At 39.5% G+C, this 24,742-nt stretch overlaps 1 protein-coding gene across 1 annotated transcript in view; it reads right to left on the reverse strand.

Annotated features, from left to right (window-relative positions):
- The window catches only part of LOC132395559 (inactive phospholipase C-like protein 2), a 224,772-nt gene that overhangs the window by 58,482 nt on the left and 141,548 nt on the right, over positions 1–24,742 (reverse strand). The window contains exon 3 of the mRNA XM_059972348.1: positions 2,966–3,166. Coding sequence (XP_059828331.1) covers positions 2,966–3,166 — 201 coding nt within the window. The remainder of the gene's footprint in view (positions 1–2,965; positions 3,167–24,742) is intronic.

A 24,742-nucleotide genomic window follows, 5' to 3' on the forward strand; every position in this document is an offset into this window, starting at 1 on the left:
CAGATCAAACATGGAGGTACCTTCATGGACCCCCACAGCCTCTGATGCCCTGTGGTTTCAGGCTCTGAGGCTGACATGAGGGCATCCTTCAGGAGGGTGAATCCATGGAAAGCATCTGGCCCATTCAGGATATCTAGCCAAGTACTAGACCTGCGCTGATCAACTGGCTGGAGTGTTCACTGACATCTTTAACCTCTCACTTCGGCATTCTGAGGTAACCACCTGCTTCAAGCAGGCTTCAGTTATATTGGTGCATAAGAATGTGGTAACCTGCCTCAATAACTAACATCCAGCAGCACTTACATAAACTGTTGTGAAATTGTTTGAGAGGTTAGTGATAAAACTCCTGCCTAAGAAGCAACTTGGATCCACTCCAATGTGTCTACCATCACAACAAGTCAACAGCAGATGCCATATTATTGGATCTTCACTCAATGCTGGACCATCTGGACAGCAAAGATACATACTTCAGAATGGTCTTCATTGAATACAACTTGGCATTCTCTATTAACATACCCAAAAAACAAATCATTAAGTTTCAAAATCTTTGCTTCAATATCTCCTTGTGCAACTGGATCCTCGAGTTCCTCACTTGTAAACCTCAGTCAGTTCAGATTGGCAACAATATCTCCTCCACAATCTCCTTCAGCACCAGTACACCACAAAGCAACATGTTTAGCCCCCTTTTCTACTCGCTTTATACTTAAGTCTGTGAGGCTGAGCACAACTCTAATGCCATATTTAAGTTTGATGACAACTCCAGCGATGTTTGCCAAATCAAAGGTAGTGATGAACCAGCATGTAGGAGGGAGACTGAAATTCTGGCTGAGTAGTGCCACAACAACCTCATACTCAACGTCAGTAAGACCCAGGAGCTGATTATTGATGTCAAGAGGTGGAAATCGGAGGTCCATGAGCCAGTCCTCATCAGAGGAACAAAGGTGGGAAGGGTCAGCAACTTCAAATTCCTCAGTGTTATCATTTTAGAGGATCTGGCCTGGGTCCAAGTGTGTAAGTGCCATTAGGAAGAAAGCACAGCTAAGCCTCTACTTAGAAGACTGCAAAAATTCAGCATGTCATCTAAAACTTTGACAAACTTCTATAGATGTGTAGTGGAGAGTATATTGACTGCTTGCATCACAGCTTGGTGGGGAAATACCAATGCCCTTGCATGGAAAAGCCTACAAAAAGTTGTTATATAGCCCAGTTCATTATGCGTAAAGCTCCTCCCACCACTAAGCACATGTACACGTAACACTGTTTTGTGAAAGCAGCATCCATTAAGAAGCCCCCCCCCCATCCAGGCCATGCTCTCTTCTCACTGCTGCCATCGTGAAAAAGGTGCACGAGCCTGAGGACTCACACCACCAGGTTCCTTAGGCTGTTCAACAAAAGGGGATAACTTCCCTCATGCATCACTGAACTGGACTTAGCTTTTAGGACTCTTCATGTCATATTCTCAATATCTATTCCTTATTTATTTCTTATTATTATCATCACTATTTCTTCTTTTCTTTCTTTTTGTATTTGCAGTTTGTTGCTTTTTTGCTTGCATATTGGTTGTTGTCCATCCTATTGGGTGTGGTCTTTCATTGAGTCTATTGAGCTTCTTGTATTTACAGTGATTACCCACAAAAAATGAATCTCAGGGTTGTATATGGTGCCATGTACGTACTTTGATAATAAAAGTTTCTTTATAACTTGAACTAAAGAAGGGTCTTGCCCCTATATGTTGACTGTTTATTCATTTCCATTGATGCTGCCTGACCTGCTGAGTTTCTTCAGCATTTTGTGTGTGTAACTCAATAACTACTGCCTTATCAAAACAATTGTGTCATGTTCATTCCTGTCAGTAGACAAATAGTCCATTAATCACCAATTCTTCATGGTTGCACTTTAGTACCTGGACAAATTCAAACAGCAAAATCTGTTATCACACATTCATAGAAAGAGGTACAGCAGAGAAAATGGCCCTTTGTGTCCACACTAATTATTAACAGCTCATTTACACTTACACTACATTAATCGTATTGTGTTTATTCCCCAAGCATTCTCATCAATTTCCTCCAGAGTCCATCCATTTACCATGACAGCTTTTTATTGTGGTCATTAAATCTACCATGTCACATGTCTTTGGGACATGGAGAGAAATGGGCCGAGAGAAGCCTATGAAAGACAAAGAGAACGTGGCAAACTCCAAGTCGACAGCACACAAAATCAGGATTGACCCGGGCACTGGCAGTGTGAGACAGCAGATGTACTTGCTACATCATGGTGCCACTCTTTATGGAGCAGTCCTTATAAACCTTTTGGAGGCTTGAAATCTTTGATACACAACCTAAGCACATGACATAGAGTTGAACTACCACTTAAACAGCTTGAGCTGCTTAATGGTCAGACAAATATCACTGTGAAGTTAAATCTGAACCACACACAAGACTACATCAGCAGCAAAAAAATGTTTGAAAATTGTTCTTGTTAATCTCTTAAAACATATGCATGTAGGATTCAGCCCAATTATAACACAAAATTACTTATATTTCTCCCCATCATTCAAGCTGCACATGCAAATTGCTCCAGAATGACTGAAGCAAACAACCACTCAGCCACAAGCTGAGTTGATTAAAAGATCTGTGAGACAGTTGTGCTGTTTGACTACCGCAAGAGTTGTCAATTACAATGTTTTTCTTTGCAGATATTACACAGTATGTCTTTACCATTTGCAATGGAAAATAAAGTGGTCAGCTTTATGCTTTACAAGGACATAAAGTATGAAGTATGCAATTGTCAGCATTTAATCAAGCACACTAATTTAGCTACTTTGGATGCATGCAATGAAAGGAAAATTAATTCTAGAGCTTTGCAAAAATAGGAAAACATGCTATTTTTGTCAATAATACAAAAAGTTTAATAAGGCATCTATTGAAGCGATGAGGAAATATGTTTCTCACATAAAAATACTTACCACCTCGTATGCAGTGACTACTTTCTTCAGTACCTCAGGGATCATTCCTTGGGGCTCCATTGACGGGTAGTCATCTTTTAGGTTCAGTACAACAATTGGAATGTTATCACTGTTCAGCAGTGTTGACAATGCCATAAAGCACTGTATTAGATTAGAAACTGGGGATACACCACATAGTTCTTTGAAAGAAGCTACGGCAACCTGAAAAAAAGAAACATAAACTGAATGACATTAAAATATATTTTACTATGCCTATCACTTAGCATGGAATGGATATACCTGAATTTCAATGGGAGCAGTGATTCTCTAAGACCAAAAATAAAACTCACCAATAGTGCTCCCTGAAGCTGAATTTCTTCAGTTCAGATAGCAAAACAAAAAGTCATAAGTCTCAAGTTTATATCTCTAGCAGTATACAGTCCATGGCCAGCATAATGTTCAGTGAGCACTAATGCTCCTTGAAACACTCAACATTTGTTGTGCCACTGGAAATCTCCATTTGTTCATTTTGAAATGTTTGAAAATTATGACTTTCTTGTTATGTTTGGACATGCTAGTTATAAAACCAGAAGTCAGGGCAATTATTTGATGGTTGAAGTGCTGTATCAAATGGTCTTCTGTCCTGGAATGCATCCAATTTCCCAGTCAAGCAGATGAAGCAGTAATGAGGTTGGAGAGATCTGATTGCACGATTTACAATATAAAAAGGTACAGGACAGAGTTAAGTGTAATCATCCAGAGTTGGTGAAGAAGTGTTCTGGAGTCTGTGCCAGTGGTGGAATGGGGATGACAGGTGAATTAATATAAACTTAATACTGCGAATTGTGACTCAAAGTAGGAGTGGAAATGATCAGAAAAAAATGGATATGTGGGATATACTGTGAAAGGATGCTGGCAGCAGAACTTAGGGTGGGTCACTGACAAATAACAACCAGCCAGTAGAATAGCTAAATATGGAGATGACAAAGGGATGGATATGGGTTTCAAAATTAAGACAGAGACTGTTATTATGAACTGAAGGTAATATGTTTAGATGTTTAGTCTAAATTTTTATCAGCCAGTTTGCTATATGAATTGGTACTTTCTAAATCGCCTTCAATTGTATGGTATGGTTAGAACAAACAACCACCGGAGGGAGTCATCAGAATTAAATCCATATCCATTTAATTTTCAGTGTATAAGACCATGAGACACAAGAGCAGAATCAGGCCATTCAGCCTATCAAGTCTGCTCCACCATTCCATCATGTCTGATTTATTATCCCTGTGTTGCCTTTATGGCATTTGTTTAGTTTATTATATTTTCGCTTTAGCAATTCGTTTGTTATCATTTTCTAGTTAAAGTTAAGATTGTTTAAAGTAAATTCGTCGCACCCGGTTTCGCCGCGTCTTGTGGGAAAATACCGGTTTGGAGAAACGGGAAGGAGGGGGCTCATGTGTGCAGGAACAGCGTGAGAAAAGTTTTCTTTCTAGCCACTAGAAACATCAGTGAAGCAACGCCGTAAGTTCATGAGATAATCGATATGTTGAATTAAAAATGTTAACGCTGATTCTGTTAAAAGTTGATAAAGTTTATGTATTTGTTATTTAAAGAGTTGAGGATAGTTTGTGTTGAAGTGTATTTAAAGCAGTCAATGGCATAGGTAGATTCTGACTGTATGTTGCACTTTAATGTAATATAGTTGTTGTAGTTTTACTTTTGCAATTATTTATGATGTAAATGTGATATCAAGAAGGAAACAAATACTGTATATATTTTGTATTGTTTTATCAACAGTTTTCACCATACGTTAATGTGGAAGAGTGAACAGTAAACGGTTAATCTTACTGGGACCACCTCATTGACTGGTTTAAGCTTTGTGTTTAGTTCAGAGTTCTTTTACACCTGTGCGAGAACACTACGATACCTCTCTACACCATTCTCCTGCCTTCTCCCCATAACCTTTGACACTCTGGCTAATCAAGAACCTATCAACCTCTGCTTTAAATATAACCAATGATTTGGCCTCTACAGCCGCCCATGGCAATGAATTCCACAGATTTACCACTCTCTGGCTAAAGAAATACCTTCCTATCTCTGTACTAAATGGACATCCCTCCATTCTCTCTCTGGTCCAGGACTCACCTACTAAAGGAAACATCCTCTCCACAGCTACTCTATATGGAGCCTTCAATATTTCATAGGTTTCAATGAGATACCTCCCTCATTCTTCTAAACTTTAGAGCATGCAGGCCCAGAACCAGCAAATGCTCCTCATTGGTTAAATCTTTCATCACTGGAATCATACTCATAAGCCTCCACTGGACCCTCTCCAATGTCAGCATATCTTTCTTAAATAAGGGGCCCAAAACTGCTCACAATACTCCCAAGTGTGATCTGACCAATGCCTTATAAACACTCAGAATCATATCTGTTCTCTTATAATCTAATCCTCTCAAAATAAATAATGTTGTATACACTTCCCTTCACTATATTCCACCAAGCATTTCTTTGCCCATTCCCCCTATCTGCCCAAGTCCTTCTGCAGACTCCCTTCTTCCTCAGTATCAACTGCTTCCCCCCCACTCCACCTTTGTATTGCCTGCAAACTTGGCCATAAAGCCATCAATCCTATCCTAATTAATGACATCAAACAATGATGAATGACAAGGGAGTCAAAGCCAACAGAAAAGCCAAAGAGAGGGAATACAATAGACCTAAATTAATGGGAAGCTAGAGCATGATGGGCTTTTAAAAACCAATAGAAGTCAACCAAAAAAGTAATAAAGAGAGAAAAGATAGAATACGAAAGTAAGCTACACAATAATATTAAAGAGGATGCCAGAAGTTTCTTCAGATATGAGTAAAAGAGAGGCAAGAGTGGATACTGGACTGCTGGAAAATGATGCTGGAGAGGTAATAGTAGGGAACAAGGAAATGGTGGATGAACTGAATAAGTATTTTGCATCAGTCTTTGCTCTGGAAAACACTAGAAGTATGCTGGAAACATGGTCCATATCCACTCTTCCCTCTCTTGTACTCTTTAATACCTGAAAAAACTTATTGCATCCTCTTCAATATTTTTGCTATCTTACCTTTATATTTCATCTTTTCTCTCCTTATGAATTTTTGTTGCCTTCTGTTGGTTTTTAAAAGCTTTGTAATCATCTAACTTCCCATTAATTTCTGCCACAATATATGCCTTCTCTTTAACACTGCATTTCTTTGAGGAAGATATAGCCTCTTACTGTCTCTAACATGGACAATAAAATGAATGATACACCTTTGTTGATGCTCCACAACAATTTCTTTAGTTCTAAAAACTTTTTAAAAATCTGTAAAAATATCCTGAAAGAAAAAAAAACATCAAAAGCATTTTCCTTAGATCGCTCCACCTGAGGCTGACACTCACACATCATGGGAACTTTGGTGAATTTCCAGCAAGAATACAGATACAGTGGATTCTGGTTAATTGGGACACATCGGGATCAGTATAGTTTGGCTTAATTAAGCCTCAATTAGCTGAAGTTTAATAGAAATAGTTAAAAATGTATAAAAAAGACAAACTACTGTTTAACAAATTACGTATTTAAATGAAATACAGAACAAATTAGAACACTACAAATGCTACTATAAAATGGTGTATTAATTTCTAATAGTTATCAACAGAGGCTTTCATCTAGTGTATGCTGACATGTTTTTGATTGACTGTAAATGAACAAAATTAGCACAGAAACCTAATGCAGATAATGGGCAGCCTTCAAATGATGCTTTTGATGATTGCATCCTCCTAATCTTCATTTTCATAGTAACATTCAAGATGATTGTCTATACTTTCAAATTCTTTGTAGTTCCTAATTTGATGAAGTTGTGAAATTGTTCCATTTTCGCTCCTGGCTGTTTCTGGCATCTCCAACCCTAGATAGTTGAAACTGCAGTGAGCAATCAGTTACTGCTCATTTTTCACCAACTCTCAGTGACAACAATACTGTTTTTTGAACACAAGCACATGCCTCTTTTCATACTGTCTTCTGTAAAAATCCTATTCATTTTTCTCAGTTCCTTCATCTCAGGATGTAGCTTTGCTTTCAAGGATGTCAGGGATGTCCTCCTTCTTCCAAAATGGTGTTTTCCTTCCTCCACCATTGAAGCTGTCCTCACCCACATCTTCTTCATTTCCTGAACATCCTTCCTCGTGCGGCAACACTTCACCTGCAAATCTCCTGGGGTGTCTTTTGAGTCTGGTGCTCCTGATGCAATCTTTCTATATTGGTGAGACCTGTCATAAATTGGGAGACAGCTTCACTGAGCACCTCTGCTCCATCCGTCAAAAGCAGAACTTCCTGGTGGCCAAACACTTTAATTTCAAATCCCATTCTGACGCGTTGGTCCATGGCCTTATCTTGTTACAAGATGAGGCCACCCTGTTTTCCAGCATCTGTAGAATTTCTTGTGTTTATGACATACAACTGATGTTATTTCAAAACTGTTTGCTTTCCGCACAGTGTAGTGTCCAATGTGCATGCGACTGACACTAGTTAGAAACTGATTGACAACAGTCTCCTATCTCAAATGAACAATGGAAATCTCAGCTGTTTTCTCAATTAGTTTTTTGTCTTTGAGTTGTCCCAAATAAGCATTTGGCCAATTAACAGATGGACCAATTAATCAGAATCCACAGTAATTAACACTTGCAATGAAAATTAAACTACATTTCAAAGTATTGTTTTGCAGAAGGTATGGAAATACTGACTGATGTAAAGTAGATCAAGAACGTAAAGTAAGTTGACAAAAATGAAATGTATTTGTAAACTAATAATTTACACTACTAAATATAACCTTGTATTGAAGAAATAAAATAATGGGAAAAAAGTTAGTATTTCATTCTCTTATATTATGGCATAAGCCCAGGAGCGTAATAATCGTTCAGAATTCCATTCAAAATAATTGGAAATCACGTAGAACACTCTGAAGAACAACTAGAATGCTGTAGCTGTGAACATCATATGTAATAAATACTATCTTAAATTATATCCTGATTTAATCTATAAAACCACATTCATTATTATTACAGTACACCCTCAATCACAGTAACCCTGTGGCCTCTGTAGCACATACTGTACAAGCTTCATGAAGACACAGCCTATATTTGGAACCACATGGTATAGCTTCATTTTGGCAGAAGTTAATATATTTAATTGAAGATATTATCTTGTACCACAAGGGATTACCATCCAATTGTTGGAACTGTAACTATAGTCTTCTTTGAATAGATTCCACCTTTCATTTGGAGGGTGGTGAAGGTAACCTGAGTTTCAACTCTCAGGTGAGAATTGGAAAAAAAATCCCAATAGCAAATTACAGAGCAGGCAAGTATGATTAACTGATCTCTATTTCAAAGAGTTACTTATCATAGACAAAACAGTGCCTTCTGTGCTTTAAGGTTCTGTACTGTCTTTCTCAACTGCTTGAAGATATATTTACTTCAAAATGTTGTACCATTCATCACATTGATATGTTTCAATACATCATATTCAACAACAGTTTACTGAATACCACTGTTATACATGTTGCCTGACACGAATGTTATGGAAAGAGTATAGAGTATTTAGCACTCAATATTATGTTACAGTCATTCTACTATATATCTGAAATGTTCCATTTAGAAAGACATTACTACACTCACTCTGGGTCATTGTTCATGTTTGGCAATTTCATTAGACAGGTGAAAATAGCAACATGACCCTGTTTACAATGCAGACAGAATAACAGAAACAAATTCAAATATATTATATAAGGACCAATTTATCATTCTGTGCGATAATAGGTATCACGTCACAGCAATATTATTACAAAGAAAAGTTACTGCGACAAAATGTTGCTGAAGTTTTAACATCTGATGTGAATCTTGAGTGCCAAATGTTCTACTTACTGAGAGAGGTCTCCGCCATGATCCTGACCGCAATTTCATAATGTAGATGTTAAGCAAGCACGAGATATATTGAGTGCCTTGATTAGCAAACAAAAAACAGACTACCCCGACAACTTTTACATCCTTGCTGGGGACTTCAATTAGGCTAATCTGAATAAATCTCTGCCTAATTATCATAAGCATATCACCTGCAGCACCAGGGATCACAATACACTCGATCACTGTTACACTGCCATCAAGAATGCCTACTGTTCTATCCTGAGAACATATTCCTGGAAACTTTATCATCTGGCTGTCCTCGTCCTCATACCTACTTACAGGCAGAGGCTAAAGAGCAAGGCACCAGAGGTAAGGACAATAAAGAGGTTGCAGGAGGCAGAGGAACAGCTAGAGGTTTGCTTAAAGTTGGTGGACTGTGCCATGTTCAATGACTCATCAGAGAATCTGAATGAATATGCCACAGTTGTCACGGCCTTGATAAAGATACTTGTAGACGAGTGTTCCCCCCCCCCCTCACAAAATCATTTCAAGTCTTCTCCAAACAGAAACCCAGTATGAACCAAGAGATCCACAATCTGCTAATGGTATTCAGTTCCGGTGACTAAGGAAAGTACAAAAGGTCCAGGTATGACCTCCAGGAAGCAACGTCACATGCCAAGAATCAATTCTGGACCAAACCTGAATCATTGAGGAATACTCAATAGCCGTGGCAGGGCTTGAATGCTATCACCTTCTGCAAAGTAAAACCAAATTACATATCCTATGTGACAACAAGGTTTCACACCCAGATAAGCTCAATGCCTTTTCTGCTTGCTTTAACCAAGAGAATATGGAGGCAGCTTCATGAACTCCCACAGACTCTGACAACCCTGTGATTTCAGTCTCTGAGGCCGACATGACAGCATCCTTCAGGAGGGTGATCCCACATAAAGCATCTGGCCCAGACTGTATTCCTGGTCAATTAGAGAAAATCTGTGCTAATTAACTGGCTGGAGTGTTTACTGACATCTTTAACCTCTTGCTTCAGCAGTCTGAGGCATGCACCTGCTTGAAGTAGGCTTCAATAATACCAGTGCCCACAAAAGTGGTAATCTTCCTGAATAACTATCATCCAGTAGCACTAGCATCCACTGTGATGAAGTGAATTGAGAGGTTGGTCATGAGACAAACCAATTCTTAGAGTGACTTGGGATCTGCTCCAATTTGCCCACCAATATAACAGGTACAAATTTCTTACATTCAAATTACTAACTCAAACAGCATCCAGTTGTTAACTCTGCTCCTTAGACCTAATCTCAAACAGTGTAGGAGAAGACTGGGACACCACTGCTTAACTCTGAATAATAATGAAAAACAAATGATAACATGCAAATTCTGGGTATGAAACAACAACTGAGATGGAACATAGCCACTTCCACATTGAGTGGACAGTGATTTTCCATTCAGAGTAACACCCACAGTGTTAACCTGCTTGACTGAACTGAATAGTTATTTTTAAATTTCTGTTTCGCTTTCTTTGAGTAATTTGAATATGATTCCCAGATACGTGGGCAGTTTTCAGGTATTTGTATGTGCATGAGTGACGAACACAAGATTAAAGTTTTGTTTTAGCTAGGTCAGAAACATAGAAAATGTACAGCACAATACAGGCCCTTCAGCCGACAATGCTATCCCGACCATGTACTTACTTTAGAAATTACCTAGGGTTATCCATAGCCCTCTATTTTTCTAAGCTCCATGTACCTATCCAGGAGCCTCTTAAAAGACCTTATTGTATCTGCCTCCACCACAGTCACCGTCAGCCCATTCCACGCACTCACCACTCTCCGCATAAAAAACTTATCCCTGACATCCCCCTCTGTACCTACTTCCAACAACCTTAAAACTGTGCCCTCTCATGTTAGCCATTTCTGCCCTGGGAAAAAGCCTCTGATTATCCACATGATCAATGCCTCTCATCATCTTATACGTCTTTACCAGGTCACCGCTCATCCTTCACTTCTTCATCGCTCCAAGGAGAAAAGGCCAAGTTCATTCAACCTATTCTCATAAGGCATGCTCCCCAATGCAGACAACATCCTTGTAAATCTCCTCCGCACCCTTTCTATAGTTTCCACATCCTTCCTGTAGTGAGGTTACCAGAACTGAGTGCAGTACTCCAAGCGGGGTCTGACCAGGGTCCTATACAGCTGTAATATTACCTCTCAGCTCTTGAGCTCAATCCCATGGTTGATGAAGGCCAATGCAGCGTATGCTTTCTTAACCACACAGTCAACCTGCACAGCAGATTTGAATGTCCTATTGATATGGACCCCAAGAACCCTCTGATCTGCCACACTGCCAAGAGTCTTACCATAAATTCTATATTATGCCTTCATATTTAACCTACCAAAATGAACGACCTCACAGTTATCTGGTTTGAACTCCATCTACCACCTCTCAGCCCAGTTTTATATCTTATTGATGTCCCGCTGTAACCTCTGACAGCCCTCCACATTATCCACAACACAGCCAACCTTTGCGTCATCAGCAAATTTACTAACTCATCCTTCCACTTCCTCATCCAGGTCATTCATAAAAATCATGAAGAGAAGAGGTCCCAGAACAAATCCCTGAGGCACACCACTGGTCACCAATCTCCATGCAGGATATGACCTGTCTACAACCAATCTTTGCTTTCTGTGGGAAAGCCAATTCTGGATCCACAAAACAAGGACCCCTTGGATCCCATGCCTCCTTACTTTCTCAATAAGCCTTGAATGGGGTACACTGTCAAATGTCATGCTGAAATCCATATAAACTTCATCTACTACTTTACCTTCATCAACGTGTTTAGTCACATCCTCAAAAAATTCAATCACGCTCGTAAGGCATTACCTGCCTTTGACAAAGCCATGTTGACTATTCCTAATCATATTACGTCTCTCCAAATATTTATAAATACTGCCTCTCAGGATCTTCTCCATCAAATTACCAACCACTGAAGTAAGATTTATTGGTCTATAATTCCCTGGGCTATCTCTATTCCCTTTTTTGAATAAGGGAACATCTGCACCCCTCCAATCTTCCGGAACCTCTCCCATCCCCATTGATGTTGCAAAGATCATTGCCAGAGGCTCAGCAATCTCCTCCCTCGCCTCCCACAGTAGTCTGGTGCATATCTCTTCTGGTCCTGGTGACTTATTCTACTTGATGCTTTCCAAAAACTCCAGCACATCCTCTTTCTTAATGTCTATATGCTCAAGCTTTTCATAGAAACATAGAAAATAGGTGCAGGAGTAGGCCATTTGGCCTTTCGAGCCTGCACCGCCATTCAGTATGATCATGGCTGATCATCCAACTCAGAACCCTGTACCTGCTTTCTCTCCATAACCTCTGATCCCTTTAGCCACAAGGGCTATACCTAACTTCCTCTTAGATATAGACAATGAACCGGCCTCAACTGTTTCCTGTGGCAGAGAATTCCACAGATTCACCACTCTCTGTGTGAAGAAGTTTTTCCTCATCTCGGTCCTAAAAGGCTTCCCCTTTATCCTTAAACTCCTCGTTCTGGACTTCCCCAACATCGGAAACAATCTTCCTGCATCTAGCCTGTCCAATCCCTTTAGAATTTTATATGTTTCAATAAGATCCCCCCTCAATCTTCTAAATTCCAGTGAGTATAAGCCTTCAGTCCACTGCAAGTCATCCCTACAAACACCAAGGTCCTTTTCCGTAGTGAATATGGAAGCAAAGTAAGGTATCATATAATATTTTTTTCTGTTACGTCTTTAGGAACTTATCACTGGACCAAATTTCTCCCCAGATCTCAGAAGCCATGGAATATTCCACTTCCTTAAGTTTGCAGTCACCTGTACCACAGATAATCATGTTTCTTCTAGTGATATCTCTGATGTAGTCTCAAAAATGGGAGACTAACAAAAAACTGCTGAAATGCCAGGCCCAAGAAAAGCTGCTGACGACTGTGAAGCTCCCCCAGGATTACCACCTGTTAAGTCTGCTTTCTTAATTGAATCTCTTCGGCATTCACACATTATCTAATTCCATCAAGTTTTATTTAATTATAGAAGTAAGCTTAAAAAAATAAATTTATTAAAAAATCAGAAGTTAAAACTTCAAATGCAAGTATGGAAACACACACACACACACACACACTCAAAAAATTCAACTGACTTAAAATTAAATCTGATAGCTTTGCTTAACCCTCACAGTTGATTTCTCCCACTGAGTCTGATGGGCTTGTTATGCCTATCATAGGTTAGCCTCGTGGAAATTCCTTGGTCTTTTGCAGCCCAGGATTTGGGGAATTCTTGAAGTTCTCTTGGATGTTGCAGCACAGGTGTTCTGAGGCTGTAACACAGCCTATGTTTCAGTTATATCAGCTGAAAGATCAGTGTGAATATTGGCGGAAGACTTTCACCTTCAGTTAAAGTTAAAACCTGCCTTTAATGATTTAATCATTTTGACTAAACATCAATTTAATCATACATTAATTTAACATACAAGGTTTAGCTGCTTTCTTTTTTGAAGGAGAAATTTAGTTGAGGCCCCCCCCTACCTGCATAGTTAGATATTAAAGGCTCTGCTGCACATCCTGTGAACAGCTGGACATTCTCATGAGTTTTCCGGAGAACATTTATTATTCAAATCATGATTCCATACCAATCTTTGATTTCTTTTCACTGTTTGGGAATTTGCAGTATGCAAATTAGTGGAATATTTATCTTTACAATAACAAAATTTAACTGCAAATACAGAGAAATGTAAGTTTATTGTATACAACAGTAAACAGCAACAACACTTTAAATATACAGTGAAAATTTCTTGTCTTTGTGGCCATCCGTGCAATAAGGGATATACTGAATGTCCTCAAGTTATTCAGAGAACCATGAGTTATTCAGGCATGTTTATTAGTGACAGTTTTTGCTGATTGTAATGATCAAGAGAAATATGTAATACTTATGCATTTCTGTGTCATAGGTGGCTAAGGAGAGGCATTTAAGGCAATGATAGAGTACCAGAACTCCTGATCTAGATGGGCTTTATCTTGATTTTGGTAGAGCCTTTTATCAATCTATTCACTTAAACATCAATATCAGTCAACTGACCATTTGAACACATGAATTATATAGAGAATTATATAAGCACTTACCTCCACAGAATAATCATTTCATTATTATAATCACTCAGAAACATTATATTATTAAACACTATGTTCTGGTGCACAAATCACTGACAGCAATTTTATAGAAAATAATAGTCCAATTTAATACAAAATATTTTCATTATATTCATGGAATACAAACATTTTAATTCCTGTCTGTATTCTTTGTACATCTGACATCATGGAAATATATTGAATCAGAAGAGACTAATGGATATATCAAACTCTTCAAAAGTTCAAATTATATTATACGCAGAAATAGGCCGTAAGTTCAAACTGATTTGTGCTGATACCTATTTTTCAGCAATCCTCTTATTCATTCATGGTTCTCTTATTCATTCAATCACCTAACATTCAATGAAATATAATTGCTAACTGGATGTTGGCTTTAAGCATTTAATTCCTTCACTTCACTTCAGTACTATGTTCAGAGTTACAGTCACCAACAAACATGCTTCCCTTTTCTTAGTCCTAACTAGTTATTCTTACACTTCTACAGATGTAGTTCAGTAGTAACCTTTGCTGAGACACTGAAATTGGTATCGGCTATCGAGTTAAAAATTAACAGTTTCTGTGGTATCCAGTCATATCCTAAAAGATGTACGTACATTAGTCATGAAAGAAATGAAGGTCAGATTATAAAGTTACTGAAATCAATGTACCTAAGGAGAGAAAAGAAATTCCCCAATTCTGAGTATCCCTTTTCACATAATGCTGCTACATCTATTATATGTTTTCCAGGTTCCAGCATTTATAGTTTTGTAAGGTACATGAATCAAATTGGAAGAAATTCATAATGTGAGAACATAAAATTCAGCTGTCAAACCTCTGAGAAAATTGACCACAGGCTATGGCACAGACTACGTCACATTTTGGGAAAAGGTTTAAAATAGCTATTTGGTCAATGACGCATAAAGTATAAAGGAAAAAGGAGCAGTAACAAGCCACCTAACTCATGAGCCTACTCCACCATTGATATGATTATGATTCATCTAATCACAAGCGTCAACTGCACAATACAGCTCAGCCCTCATAATCTCTTTTTTAAGATGTGTTCATTCACAGGATGTTGATTATATAGAATATAGAACAGTACAGCATAATCCAGGCCCTTCCTCCTATGATGTCGAGCCGACCCTTTAATCTACTCCAAGATCAATGTAACTCTTCCATCCTACATAGCACTCCATTTTATTTTCATCCACGTGCCTAAGAGTCTTTTCAAAGACCCTAATGTATCTACCTCTAACACCACCTCGGTATTCCACGCACCTATCGCTCTCTGTGGAAAAACTTACCTCTGACATTCTCCCTATACTTTCTTCCAAACAACTTAAAGTTATGCCCCTTGTATTAGCCATTTCTGCTTTGGGAAAAAAAGAGTTTCTGGCTGTCCACGTACTCTATGCTAAAGTTCTGCTACAAAGACTGACACTGATTGTCCACTCCTAAATGATCCTCAGACAAGTTAAAAATAACCACATCTTTCAGTCTAAAGTTACATTTAGGCTAGACTTAGTGGGGAAAGGGGAAGAAAAATATTTACAACCACTGATAAAACAGCACGGGGTGAGAGAGACATCTTAGACAGATAACACTAAGCCCACATCCTGTAAATGTGTATATTTTTATATATTACAAAGGTTATATAGGTGATTGGTTATAAAAGATTGAGTAAAATGGTAGAATTCCTAATCTGAAAGACATTAGTGAAGCAGAAAACTTGATACAGGAATCCAGCAGCTTCATTATTACCTTGTCAAAATGTTTTTTAGACTTCCTTTTAGAAAATTTAATTACTCAAATTAAAATCTTCAGCAAACATTGTGGGATAAACAAAATTTACCACCAGGTGAAAGAAAGATTAAGAATACTGACAAAAGCTTGATCAGTGGACTAGCTTCAAAGAACTATTTCAAAGAAGAGACATGTAGAGAGGCTGAAATGTTTCAAGGCCCAATTCTAGTCTCAAATAATACAATTACCTCACAGAAGATGGAAGGAATTCTTTTATATAGGGAGAGGCAGATATGAAATGCTTGTGTTAGGTTTTTCCTTCAGTAACAGGTCTCCCTTTATTATTTCAATGTATTGAGCCACGTAATGGCTCTTTCTGCTGACTATGTGCTTCTGCACTCTCCATTGATAGGCATGGCCAGTATCTGACTTTGTCCATGTTCTGTTACACCAATTCAATGAAGAAGCGGGTTAGACAAAGACTGAGAAAAAGCAATTGAACTACTAGCAGGCAGATTTGGCTCACACTCTCCCAAACCTGCAACATTTTTCTTAAGCAACAGGACTGGAGGCCTAAGAAGGGACAACTGTCTACCTACTTTTGGTTGGTGAATTAATTTAGTATGATATTAAAATGTTCAAATATAATGAACATTTTATATAATGCTGGAAGTCATCTTTTAATCATGAGTACTCTTTGAAATTTATGTCGGCAGGAAAAAAAACACTAAGAATTTTGTAAAAGTGGGTGAATGAAAAAGAAAATTGTTTTATTTGTTGCTTAGCAACATTAAGAATTATCCACAGACAAATAAGCACATCATGCCTTGGATACCTCACTACATCCACCATGGGCAACAAAATGAGTAATTAGCACATAAGAAATATTTGATTTTTATGTTTAAGTGAAAGTGTACTGAACAAAAGTAAAAGCCAGTCACATTTTGCAGTTAATGCACATTATTTCATTATGTAATCATCTGCTGCTAAAGAAAAACTATAGTGCCTAATTTATACTAATTGAACAGTGACAATAGAAATTAATGCATGAACATAGTTTTTTGCAATGAACAGCAGAAAAATTAGAGATAAATTAAAAAGAAAAAACATATCAAGTGAATTTCAACAACATAACACAAGGGAAAGAACATAGAGCACTTGAAATTTGGTGTAAAATAGTGGCATGGACTGAAAGTTTTGGTTAAGAGGCAGAAAATAAAAGTTAGGATAAAAATGTACATATTGGATTGGCAAGTTATGAATGGCAGATGGGAACACTGGAGGGATCAGTGCTTGGGTCCCAAGCATTTTAAAATTATATCAATGATTTGATATGTTATTGATATATCAATGATTAAGGTTACTATTGACTCAAAACTAAGTGTAAAAGTAATGATGAAGATGCAAAAAGACTTCAAGAGGAGACAGACAAGCTGAATAAGTGTGCAATAATCTGGGCGATGGAGAGCAAGATGGAAAAATGTTTATCCATGAGATTGTTGACGTTCAAAAGAAACATGGTGTTCTTGTACAGAAGTCACTGAAAGCTGGCAGGCAAGTGCAGTAGGCAAATGGTACCTTGGCCAGCACGCAAGGAAATTTGAGTGCAAGGGTAAATAGGTCTTACAACTATTGTGTAAAGCTAAGTGTATCATGTACAATTTTGGTTTCTTTACCTACAGAAGAACATACTTGAATTAGAGGAAGTGCATCAAAGATTTACCCATCTGATACCTTGGATTGTAGGTCTGATACCTGAGGAGATATCAAGAAGGCTAGGCTTCTCTTCTTTGGTGTTTAGAAGAATGAGAGACAATCTCATTGAAACATTTTAAATTCTTGACAAGGTGGCAGTGAGATGGAGATCCGCTGTTGGGGGCCAGGGAACCTGAAATCCTTGAAAAGATCAAGAGTGTGTGAGGTGTCATGGATGTATTTTTTGGGGGCCAGGAGGAACCAAAGGAATTTGGCCCGAAACGTCGACTCTACTTTTTTCCATAGATGCTGCTTGGCCTGCTGAGTTTCTCCAGCATTTTGTGTGTGTTGGTTGTAAGATGACGGTTATTCTGCCTTTGAAGTCTAGAACTAGAACTCACTGTCTCAAAATCTGTGTTATATCACTGGAACTAAATGAGGAGAAATTTCTGCATTCAAAAGGTAGTAAATCTTTGGAAATCACGACATTAGATGTTTATGTGTACCCGGCTTTTAATTGCATTCAAAGCGGCCATTCCTACAGAATAAGGAAATTAAAAGATTTGGAGAAATGCAAGAAAAATCATATTTGAAGCAGAAGTTTAGCCATAAAGGCAGAGCAGGATGAGAGGCAAACAATTTTGGCCTGCTCTACCATTCAATATGACCATGGCCCCCAATGCTTTACTTTAATGGTATATCCATGCAAACTCTCCAAAGTCCGAAAATATTTTGTATCTATGTATTCATCTATCTCTCCCATAACTTTATTTAGCATTCTGTTCTTCACTACTCTTTGTGGTAAAAAAATCACACAAGTACACCACTCTCTGACTGAAGACATTTCTTATGGCCTCAGTCCCAAATGTCTTATCCAATTTCCTGACACTTGTTCTAGATCACCACACCAACCCCAGTCCCAACACTGACATGCCATCCTCTTCACAACCAGTCTCTCCAGTTTTGTCTTTATTTTGTAAACTTCAAGGCGTTCCTATCTGATTTAAACTCTAGAGGATACAGAGCTGCCTCAACTAATCTCCCCTCGTACAGCAGATCTACTATTCTTGGAATCAGTCTGGTGAACCTATGCTTCATTCCCTCAATGCCAAGTATATCCTCTCTCTGTAAGAAGACCAGAACTGCACATGTTATTCTGGTGTGGTCTTTTGTAATGAAGGCCATCTTAATTGCTTGCTCAGCTACATGCATACACTTAGTGAACAAGGACACTTGTCTCTTTGTAGATCAACATTTTCCAGTCCTGAGGAAGGGTCTTGGCCCGAACTTTGAGTGTTTACTATTTTCCATAGATGCTGAGTTTTTTGTATGTGTTGCTTTGGATATTTCCAATCTGTCACCATTTAAATCACATTCTTTCTTTCTGATTTCCCTACAAAGGGGACGGGTTCACATTTATCCACATTGTACTGCATTTGCTATGTATTTGCCAATTCACTCAAGTTGCTATGAAATCTCCTCTGAACAATCACAATCCTACTCAGCCTTGTGTCATTTGCCATGTTATATATATTACATTTGGTTCCCTCATCCAAATCACTTCCGTACCCTACTTGTACTGCCTATCAATGAAGTCTCAATTATTCCAGCTTTGTTTTCTTTCCTCAATTAACGGTCAATCCATACCAGTATATTACCCAAAATCCTATATTCTTTAATTCTCTACAACTGCCTCTGAAGTGGGAATTAAACTGGAAGGGCTTTTCTCTGAGATAGTTGAACCAAATATTATGCCTGATGTAAGGCTCTTGAAATAAGAGGCTAAGGTCAGAACTTAGAGCAGGGTGGGATGAAGAATTAAAGTGAAAGGTGAACTCTACCAAAGTATTCCAAAAAAGTGGCACGTAATTCGAATCTGTTTTCTCCAATGTAAAGCAGACCACATGATGAGCATCAAATACATTTGGTTGAAAAAACTACAGGTGAATCATTGTTTTGCCTGGAAGGAATGTTTGGCTCGTGAGGGGGAGAGATGAAAAGATCCAAAAAGCCAGGAAGTGCATAAAAAGATCCCACAAAAGGGAAAATGGTTGTTAGAAAAAGTGAAAGTCTTAACTATGGAGTTGCAAGACAAATAGTCCCTTTGTAATGCAGGAGGTGTACCTGGTGGTGGAATCTGAAGGTGGCAGAAATAAAAGGAGGACGATCCATTGAATGTAAGGACTGGTGGGTTGGCAAGGGAACAGAGGGGTATTCTATCTTTCCTCTGGGGGAAAGATGAGGGTATAAGAGCAAAAATTCAGGATAAAGAAACAATCATTGATCAATTATTTTCTTCATAAATCCGAGAAATAATTGCAACAGGTGTTTTTATCCAAGCCTACCATTTATTCCTTTTACTTATTTATTTAAAAGCTGTGGATGTTGTTGCCACTTAACATGCACCACACTTACTCCAAATTGAAGAGGAAATCAAGGACAACTCCCCTGATTGTTGTAGTCATATAATGCAAATAACATTAACAAAGAACAAAAAGCAGACACATTCTTTACTAAAGTCCAGTAGTCTCATGGTTAGTTACTGAAACATTTCTTTAAAAATAATACCAAGTGTTATTTATCCATCTATCTGCATTTAAGTTCCCAATGGTCTCAGTGGGATTCAAACTCATCTCTCTGGATTAACAGTGCCAAGCTCTGGCTGTTAGTCCAATAACTTAAGCACCATTCTCACAAAATGCTGGAGGAACACAGCAGATCAGCCAACCTCTATGGAGAGGAATAATTAGCTGAGACTTCAGGTTGAGACTGTTCATCAGGACTGGAAAGGAAGGGGACAGAAGTCAAAATAAGAAGGTGGGGGCAAGGACAGAGTAAAAGCTGGCAGAATGATAAGTGAAACCAGGTGAGGGAGATGAAACACGCGGCTGGGAGGTGAGGGTTAGAAGAAATAAAGGGATGAACAAATAGGAATCTAATAGGAGGAGTGGAACAAGGAAGAGAGGGAAGGAGGAGGGGCACCAGCAGGAGATGATGGGCAGGTGAGGAGAAGGGAGCCAGAATAGGCAATGGAAAAAGTGAGTTGCTCCTCCAACCTGTGAGTGGCCTCATCATAAGAGTAGAGGAGGCCATGAACCTACAATGTACAAGGCAGAATGGGAAGGGGAAGTCGAATTGAAATCACTGGCCATGGGAAATCCTGCCTGTCGTGGTGGATGGAGTGAAGGTGCTTGACGAGGTGGTCACTCAATCTACACTGTCTCACCAATTGGGGAGGCCATATTAAGCATCAAATACAGTAGGTGATCCCGACAGACTATTTCCCAGTGGCTACCCATTTCAATATGACTTCATTCCCCTCCACCACTCACCACATTCCACCTCACCTATCATCTGTGAGCTTGTACTCCTTCCCCTTCCCTCACCTTCTAATTCTGGCTTCTCCCCACTTTTATTCAGTCCCAATAAAAGGTCTCTGCCTGAAACATCAGCTCTTTATATACCTTCATAGATGCTGAGTTCCTCTGGCATTTTGTATATGTTGCTCTGGATTTATACCATTGTGTTTAAGTACTACACTACCCATTTTACACTACTTTACATTACACATCATCAGCCACATTGGTCCATTCTACCAGCCAGACTGTATTCTCTTAGACTTTTGCTGTAACCGTGTGGTTCCAAGTTTTGTGTCTTCCGCAAGTTTGCGAAGAATGTCCTACACATCCAAAACTACAGTGTGATACCTGTACCTCTAGACCGACAACATTCTCTACTACTGTTTCCAGTCATTTAAACAATTTTCTACCCATGCCTGTATCACTACTTTTGTTCAATTGTCTTCAATCTTAATGACAAGCCTATAATGCAAGATTTACCCAAACTATTTTTTTGAAAATCTATATCCAACATTTCAAATGCATTTGCTTCATTGATTCTCTTGGTTACTTTATCAAAATGGTGTAGTTATCTTTACAGAACTTTATTTGTCTTTAAAAGACCATCTACGGTGAGTAGTTAATTGTGGAGTGTCAGGGACATCGAAGACTTAGTTATCTTATCGTCGAGAAACTAAAATTTCTCAGCGAATATGGTGTTGTATCTCAGCAAATTAGAAGGAAATCTACTAGAGGGGACTACACTACATAGAAATCTACAACACATTACAGGCACTTCAACTCACAATGTTGTGCCAACCATGTAACCTACTCTAGAAACTGCCTAGAAGCTCCCTACCACAGAGATACTATTTTTCTAAGCTCTATGTACCTAGCTCAGAAGCAGAATCAGAATCAGGTTTATTATCACTGGCATGTGATGTGATATTTGTTAACTTAGCAGCAGCAGATCAAAGCAATACATAATCTAGCAAGAAAAAAATAATAAATAGAATGTAAAAATAATAAACAAGTAAATCAATTACAGTATGCATATATTGAATAGATTTTAAAAAGTGCAAAAACAAAAACACTGTATATTAAAAAAAAGTGAGTTCGTGTCCAAGGATTCGATGTCCATTTAGGAATCGGATGACAAAAGGGAAGAAGCTGTTCCTGAATCACTGAGTGTGTGCCTTCAGGCTTCTATACCTCCTACCTGATGGTAACAGTGAGAAAAGGGCATGCCCTGGGTGCTGGGGGTCCTTAATAATGGACGCTGCCTTTCTGAGACACCACTCCCTGAAGATGTCTCCCTGAAGCTAACTAAGAGTCTCTTAAAAGACTGAAATAATTTTTTATATAGCTGCAGTGTGGAATAGCCCCATATGGCCTTTCTAGTCTCACTGCCAGCAACCCACTAATTTAACCTTAGCCTAATCACAGAACAGTTTTAAACGACCAATTAACCTACTAACTGGTACATCTTTGGACTGTGGGAGGAAACCAGAGCACCCGAAGAAAACCCACACATTCCACTAGGAAGATACACAAACTCATTAAGGACACTGGGATTCAAACTTCAAAACTCCAAGCTGTAGTAGCATCACACCAACAGTTATGCTACTGTGTATGTGCCACTTATTTCTGGAGCACATCAAACGTAATCTCCCTGTCCTGATCTCTCCTCAAATTTCATAGGCTGCAGAATCTTAAGTGGCAAAGCAAGAACTTACTATTAATAAGTCTTAATAATTAATCTTACTGGAATAATCAGACCAACAATAATGGCAAATTAAATTAAAGCCATATGTGTTCATGGAGAACAAGACTAGGATATAAAGACATCTGAGGCATAACCTGTCAAGGCCATAGCATAAAAATAGCTTGTTAGGGGTTATAAGGCATTCATTATTGGATTGCAAATGAAGTTTTGTTTTGAAGTGACTGACATGACTGGATTCAGATGTTTCATTAGACACATCTTAGATTTTGTCATAGTTGTTCAATCTCAATGGTACCACAAAAGAGTGACTTAACTTGCATAACTTGTGAGAATATTTGTTTAAGAATATCACAGATAAATGGTATTTTAACAGTTGTTATTTCTTTTTACATATCCTTTTCAGTTCTTTGTCATAGTTTTGAAGTAGAAAAAGGGGTAAGTTTTCTCTATGTGGTCATATTAAATGCACTAGGGAAGGGGTTCTTTGTCTGATGTATATGGACGAATGTTCCTATAAAAAGGTGAAAAGCACATTTCTGGAAGTGGGAGGAAGAAAAGTTACAGTTGTGAAGACTATTCAGCTGTATAATCCAGCTACAGACAAATATGTGGTACTTCTCTGAAGTGTCCAAAATTATGAAGCCCCTAAATAAATTAAATAGGAAGTATCTATTTCCTTCACCAAAATACAGTATGTCATCTAGTTAAAATTAGAAAGAGAAGTAATAATTTTAGTTACAAGTGGTAGAACTCTGTCATGAGGTGGGGACAAGGGTGTTGGGAGAGGACCCACAAGCAGGAGACAAACATGTCTTTCTTAGGTACAATAAAATAGCGTTTATTACTCACTACACAGAAGATCGGGAAATCAAGGAGGACAAAGAGGAACACGAACCTCGGACTACGGGACTAGGGACTAGGATCGCCATGGACCTGGGACTTGGAAACAGGGAACTGGGATCGCCGCGGACCTTGGACATGGATGGGGGAACTGGGATCGCCGCGGACCTTGGACTTGGACAGGGGGGAACATGGACAGCCACGGACCTTGGACATGGATAGGGGGAACATGGACAGCCACGGACCTTGGACATGGATAGGGGGAACATGGACAGCCACGGACCTTGGACTCGGACGGGGGGAACATGGACAGCCACGGACCTTGGACTCGGACGGGGGGGAACATGGACAGCCACGGACCTTGGACATGGATAGGGGGAACATGGACAGCCACGGACCTTGGACATGGATAGGGGGAACATGGACAGCCACGGACCTTGGACTTGGACAGGGGGGAACATGGACAGCCACGGACCTTGGACATGGATAGGGGGAACATGGACAGCCACGGACCTTGGACATGGATAGGGGGAACATGGACAGCCACGGACCTTGGACATGGATAGGGGGAACATGGACAGCCACGGACCTTGGACATGGATAGGGGGAACATGGACAGCCACGGACCTTGGACATGGATAGGGGGAACATGGACAGCCACGGACCTTGGACTTGGATGGGGGAACATGGACAGCCACGGACCTTGGACATGGATAGGGGGATCATGGACAGCCACGGACCTTGGACATGGACAGGGGGGAACATGGACAGCCACGGACCTTGGACATGGATGGGGGAACATGGACAGCCATGGACCTTGGACATGGATAGGGGGAACATGGACAGCCATGGACCTTGGACATGGATGGGGGAACATGGACAGCCATGGACCTTGGACATGGATAGGGGGAACATGGACAGCCATGGACCTTGGACATGGATAGGGGGAACATGGACAGCCACGGACCTTGGACATGGATGGGGGAACATGGACAGCCACGGACCTTGGACATGGATAGGGGGATCATGGACAGCCACGGACCTTGGACTCGGACGGGGGGAACATGGACAGCCATGGACCTTGGACATGGATAGGGGGAACATGGACAGCCACGGACCTTGGACATGGATAGGGGGAACATGGACAGGCACGGACCTTGGACATGGACAGGGGGGAACATGGACAGCCACGGACCTTGGACATGGATAGGGGGAACATGGACAGCCACGGACCTTGGACATGGATAGGGGGAACATGGACAGCCACGGACCTTGGACATGGACAGGGGGAACATGGACAGCCACGGACCTTGGACATGGATAGGGGGAACATGGACAGCCACGGACCTTGGACATGGATAGGGGG

Source organism: Hypanus sabinus, chromosome 6 (assembly GCF_030144855.1).
Source record: "Hypanus sabinus isolate sHypSab1 chromosome 6, sHypSab1.hap1, whole genome shotgun sequence".
In the NCBI taxonomy this organism is placed as follows: domain Eukaryota; kingdom Metazoa; phylum Chordata; class Chondrichthyes; order Myliobatiformes; family Dasyatidae; genus Hypanus; species Hypanus sabinus.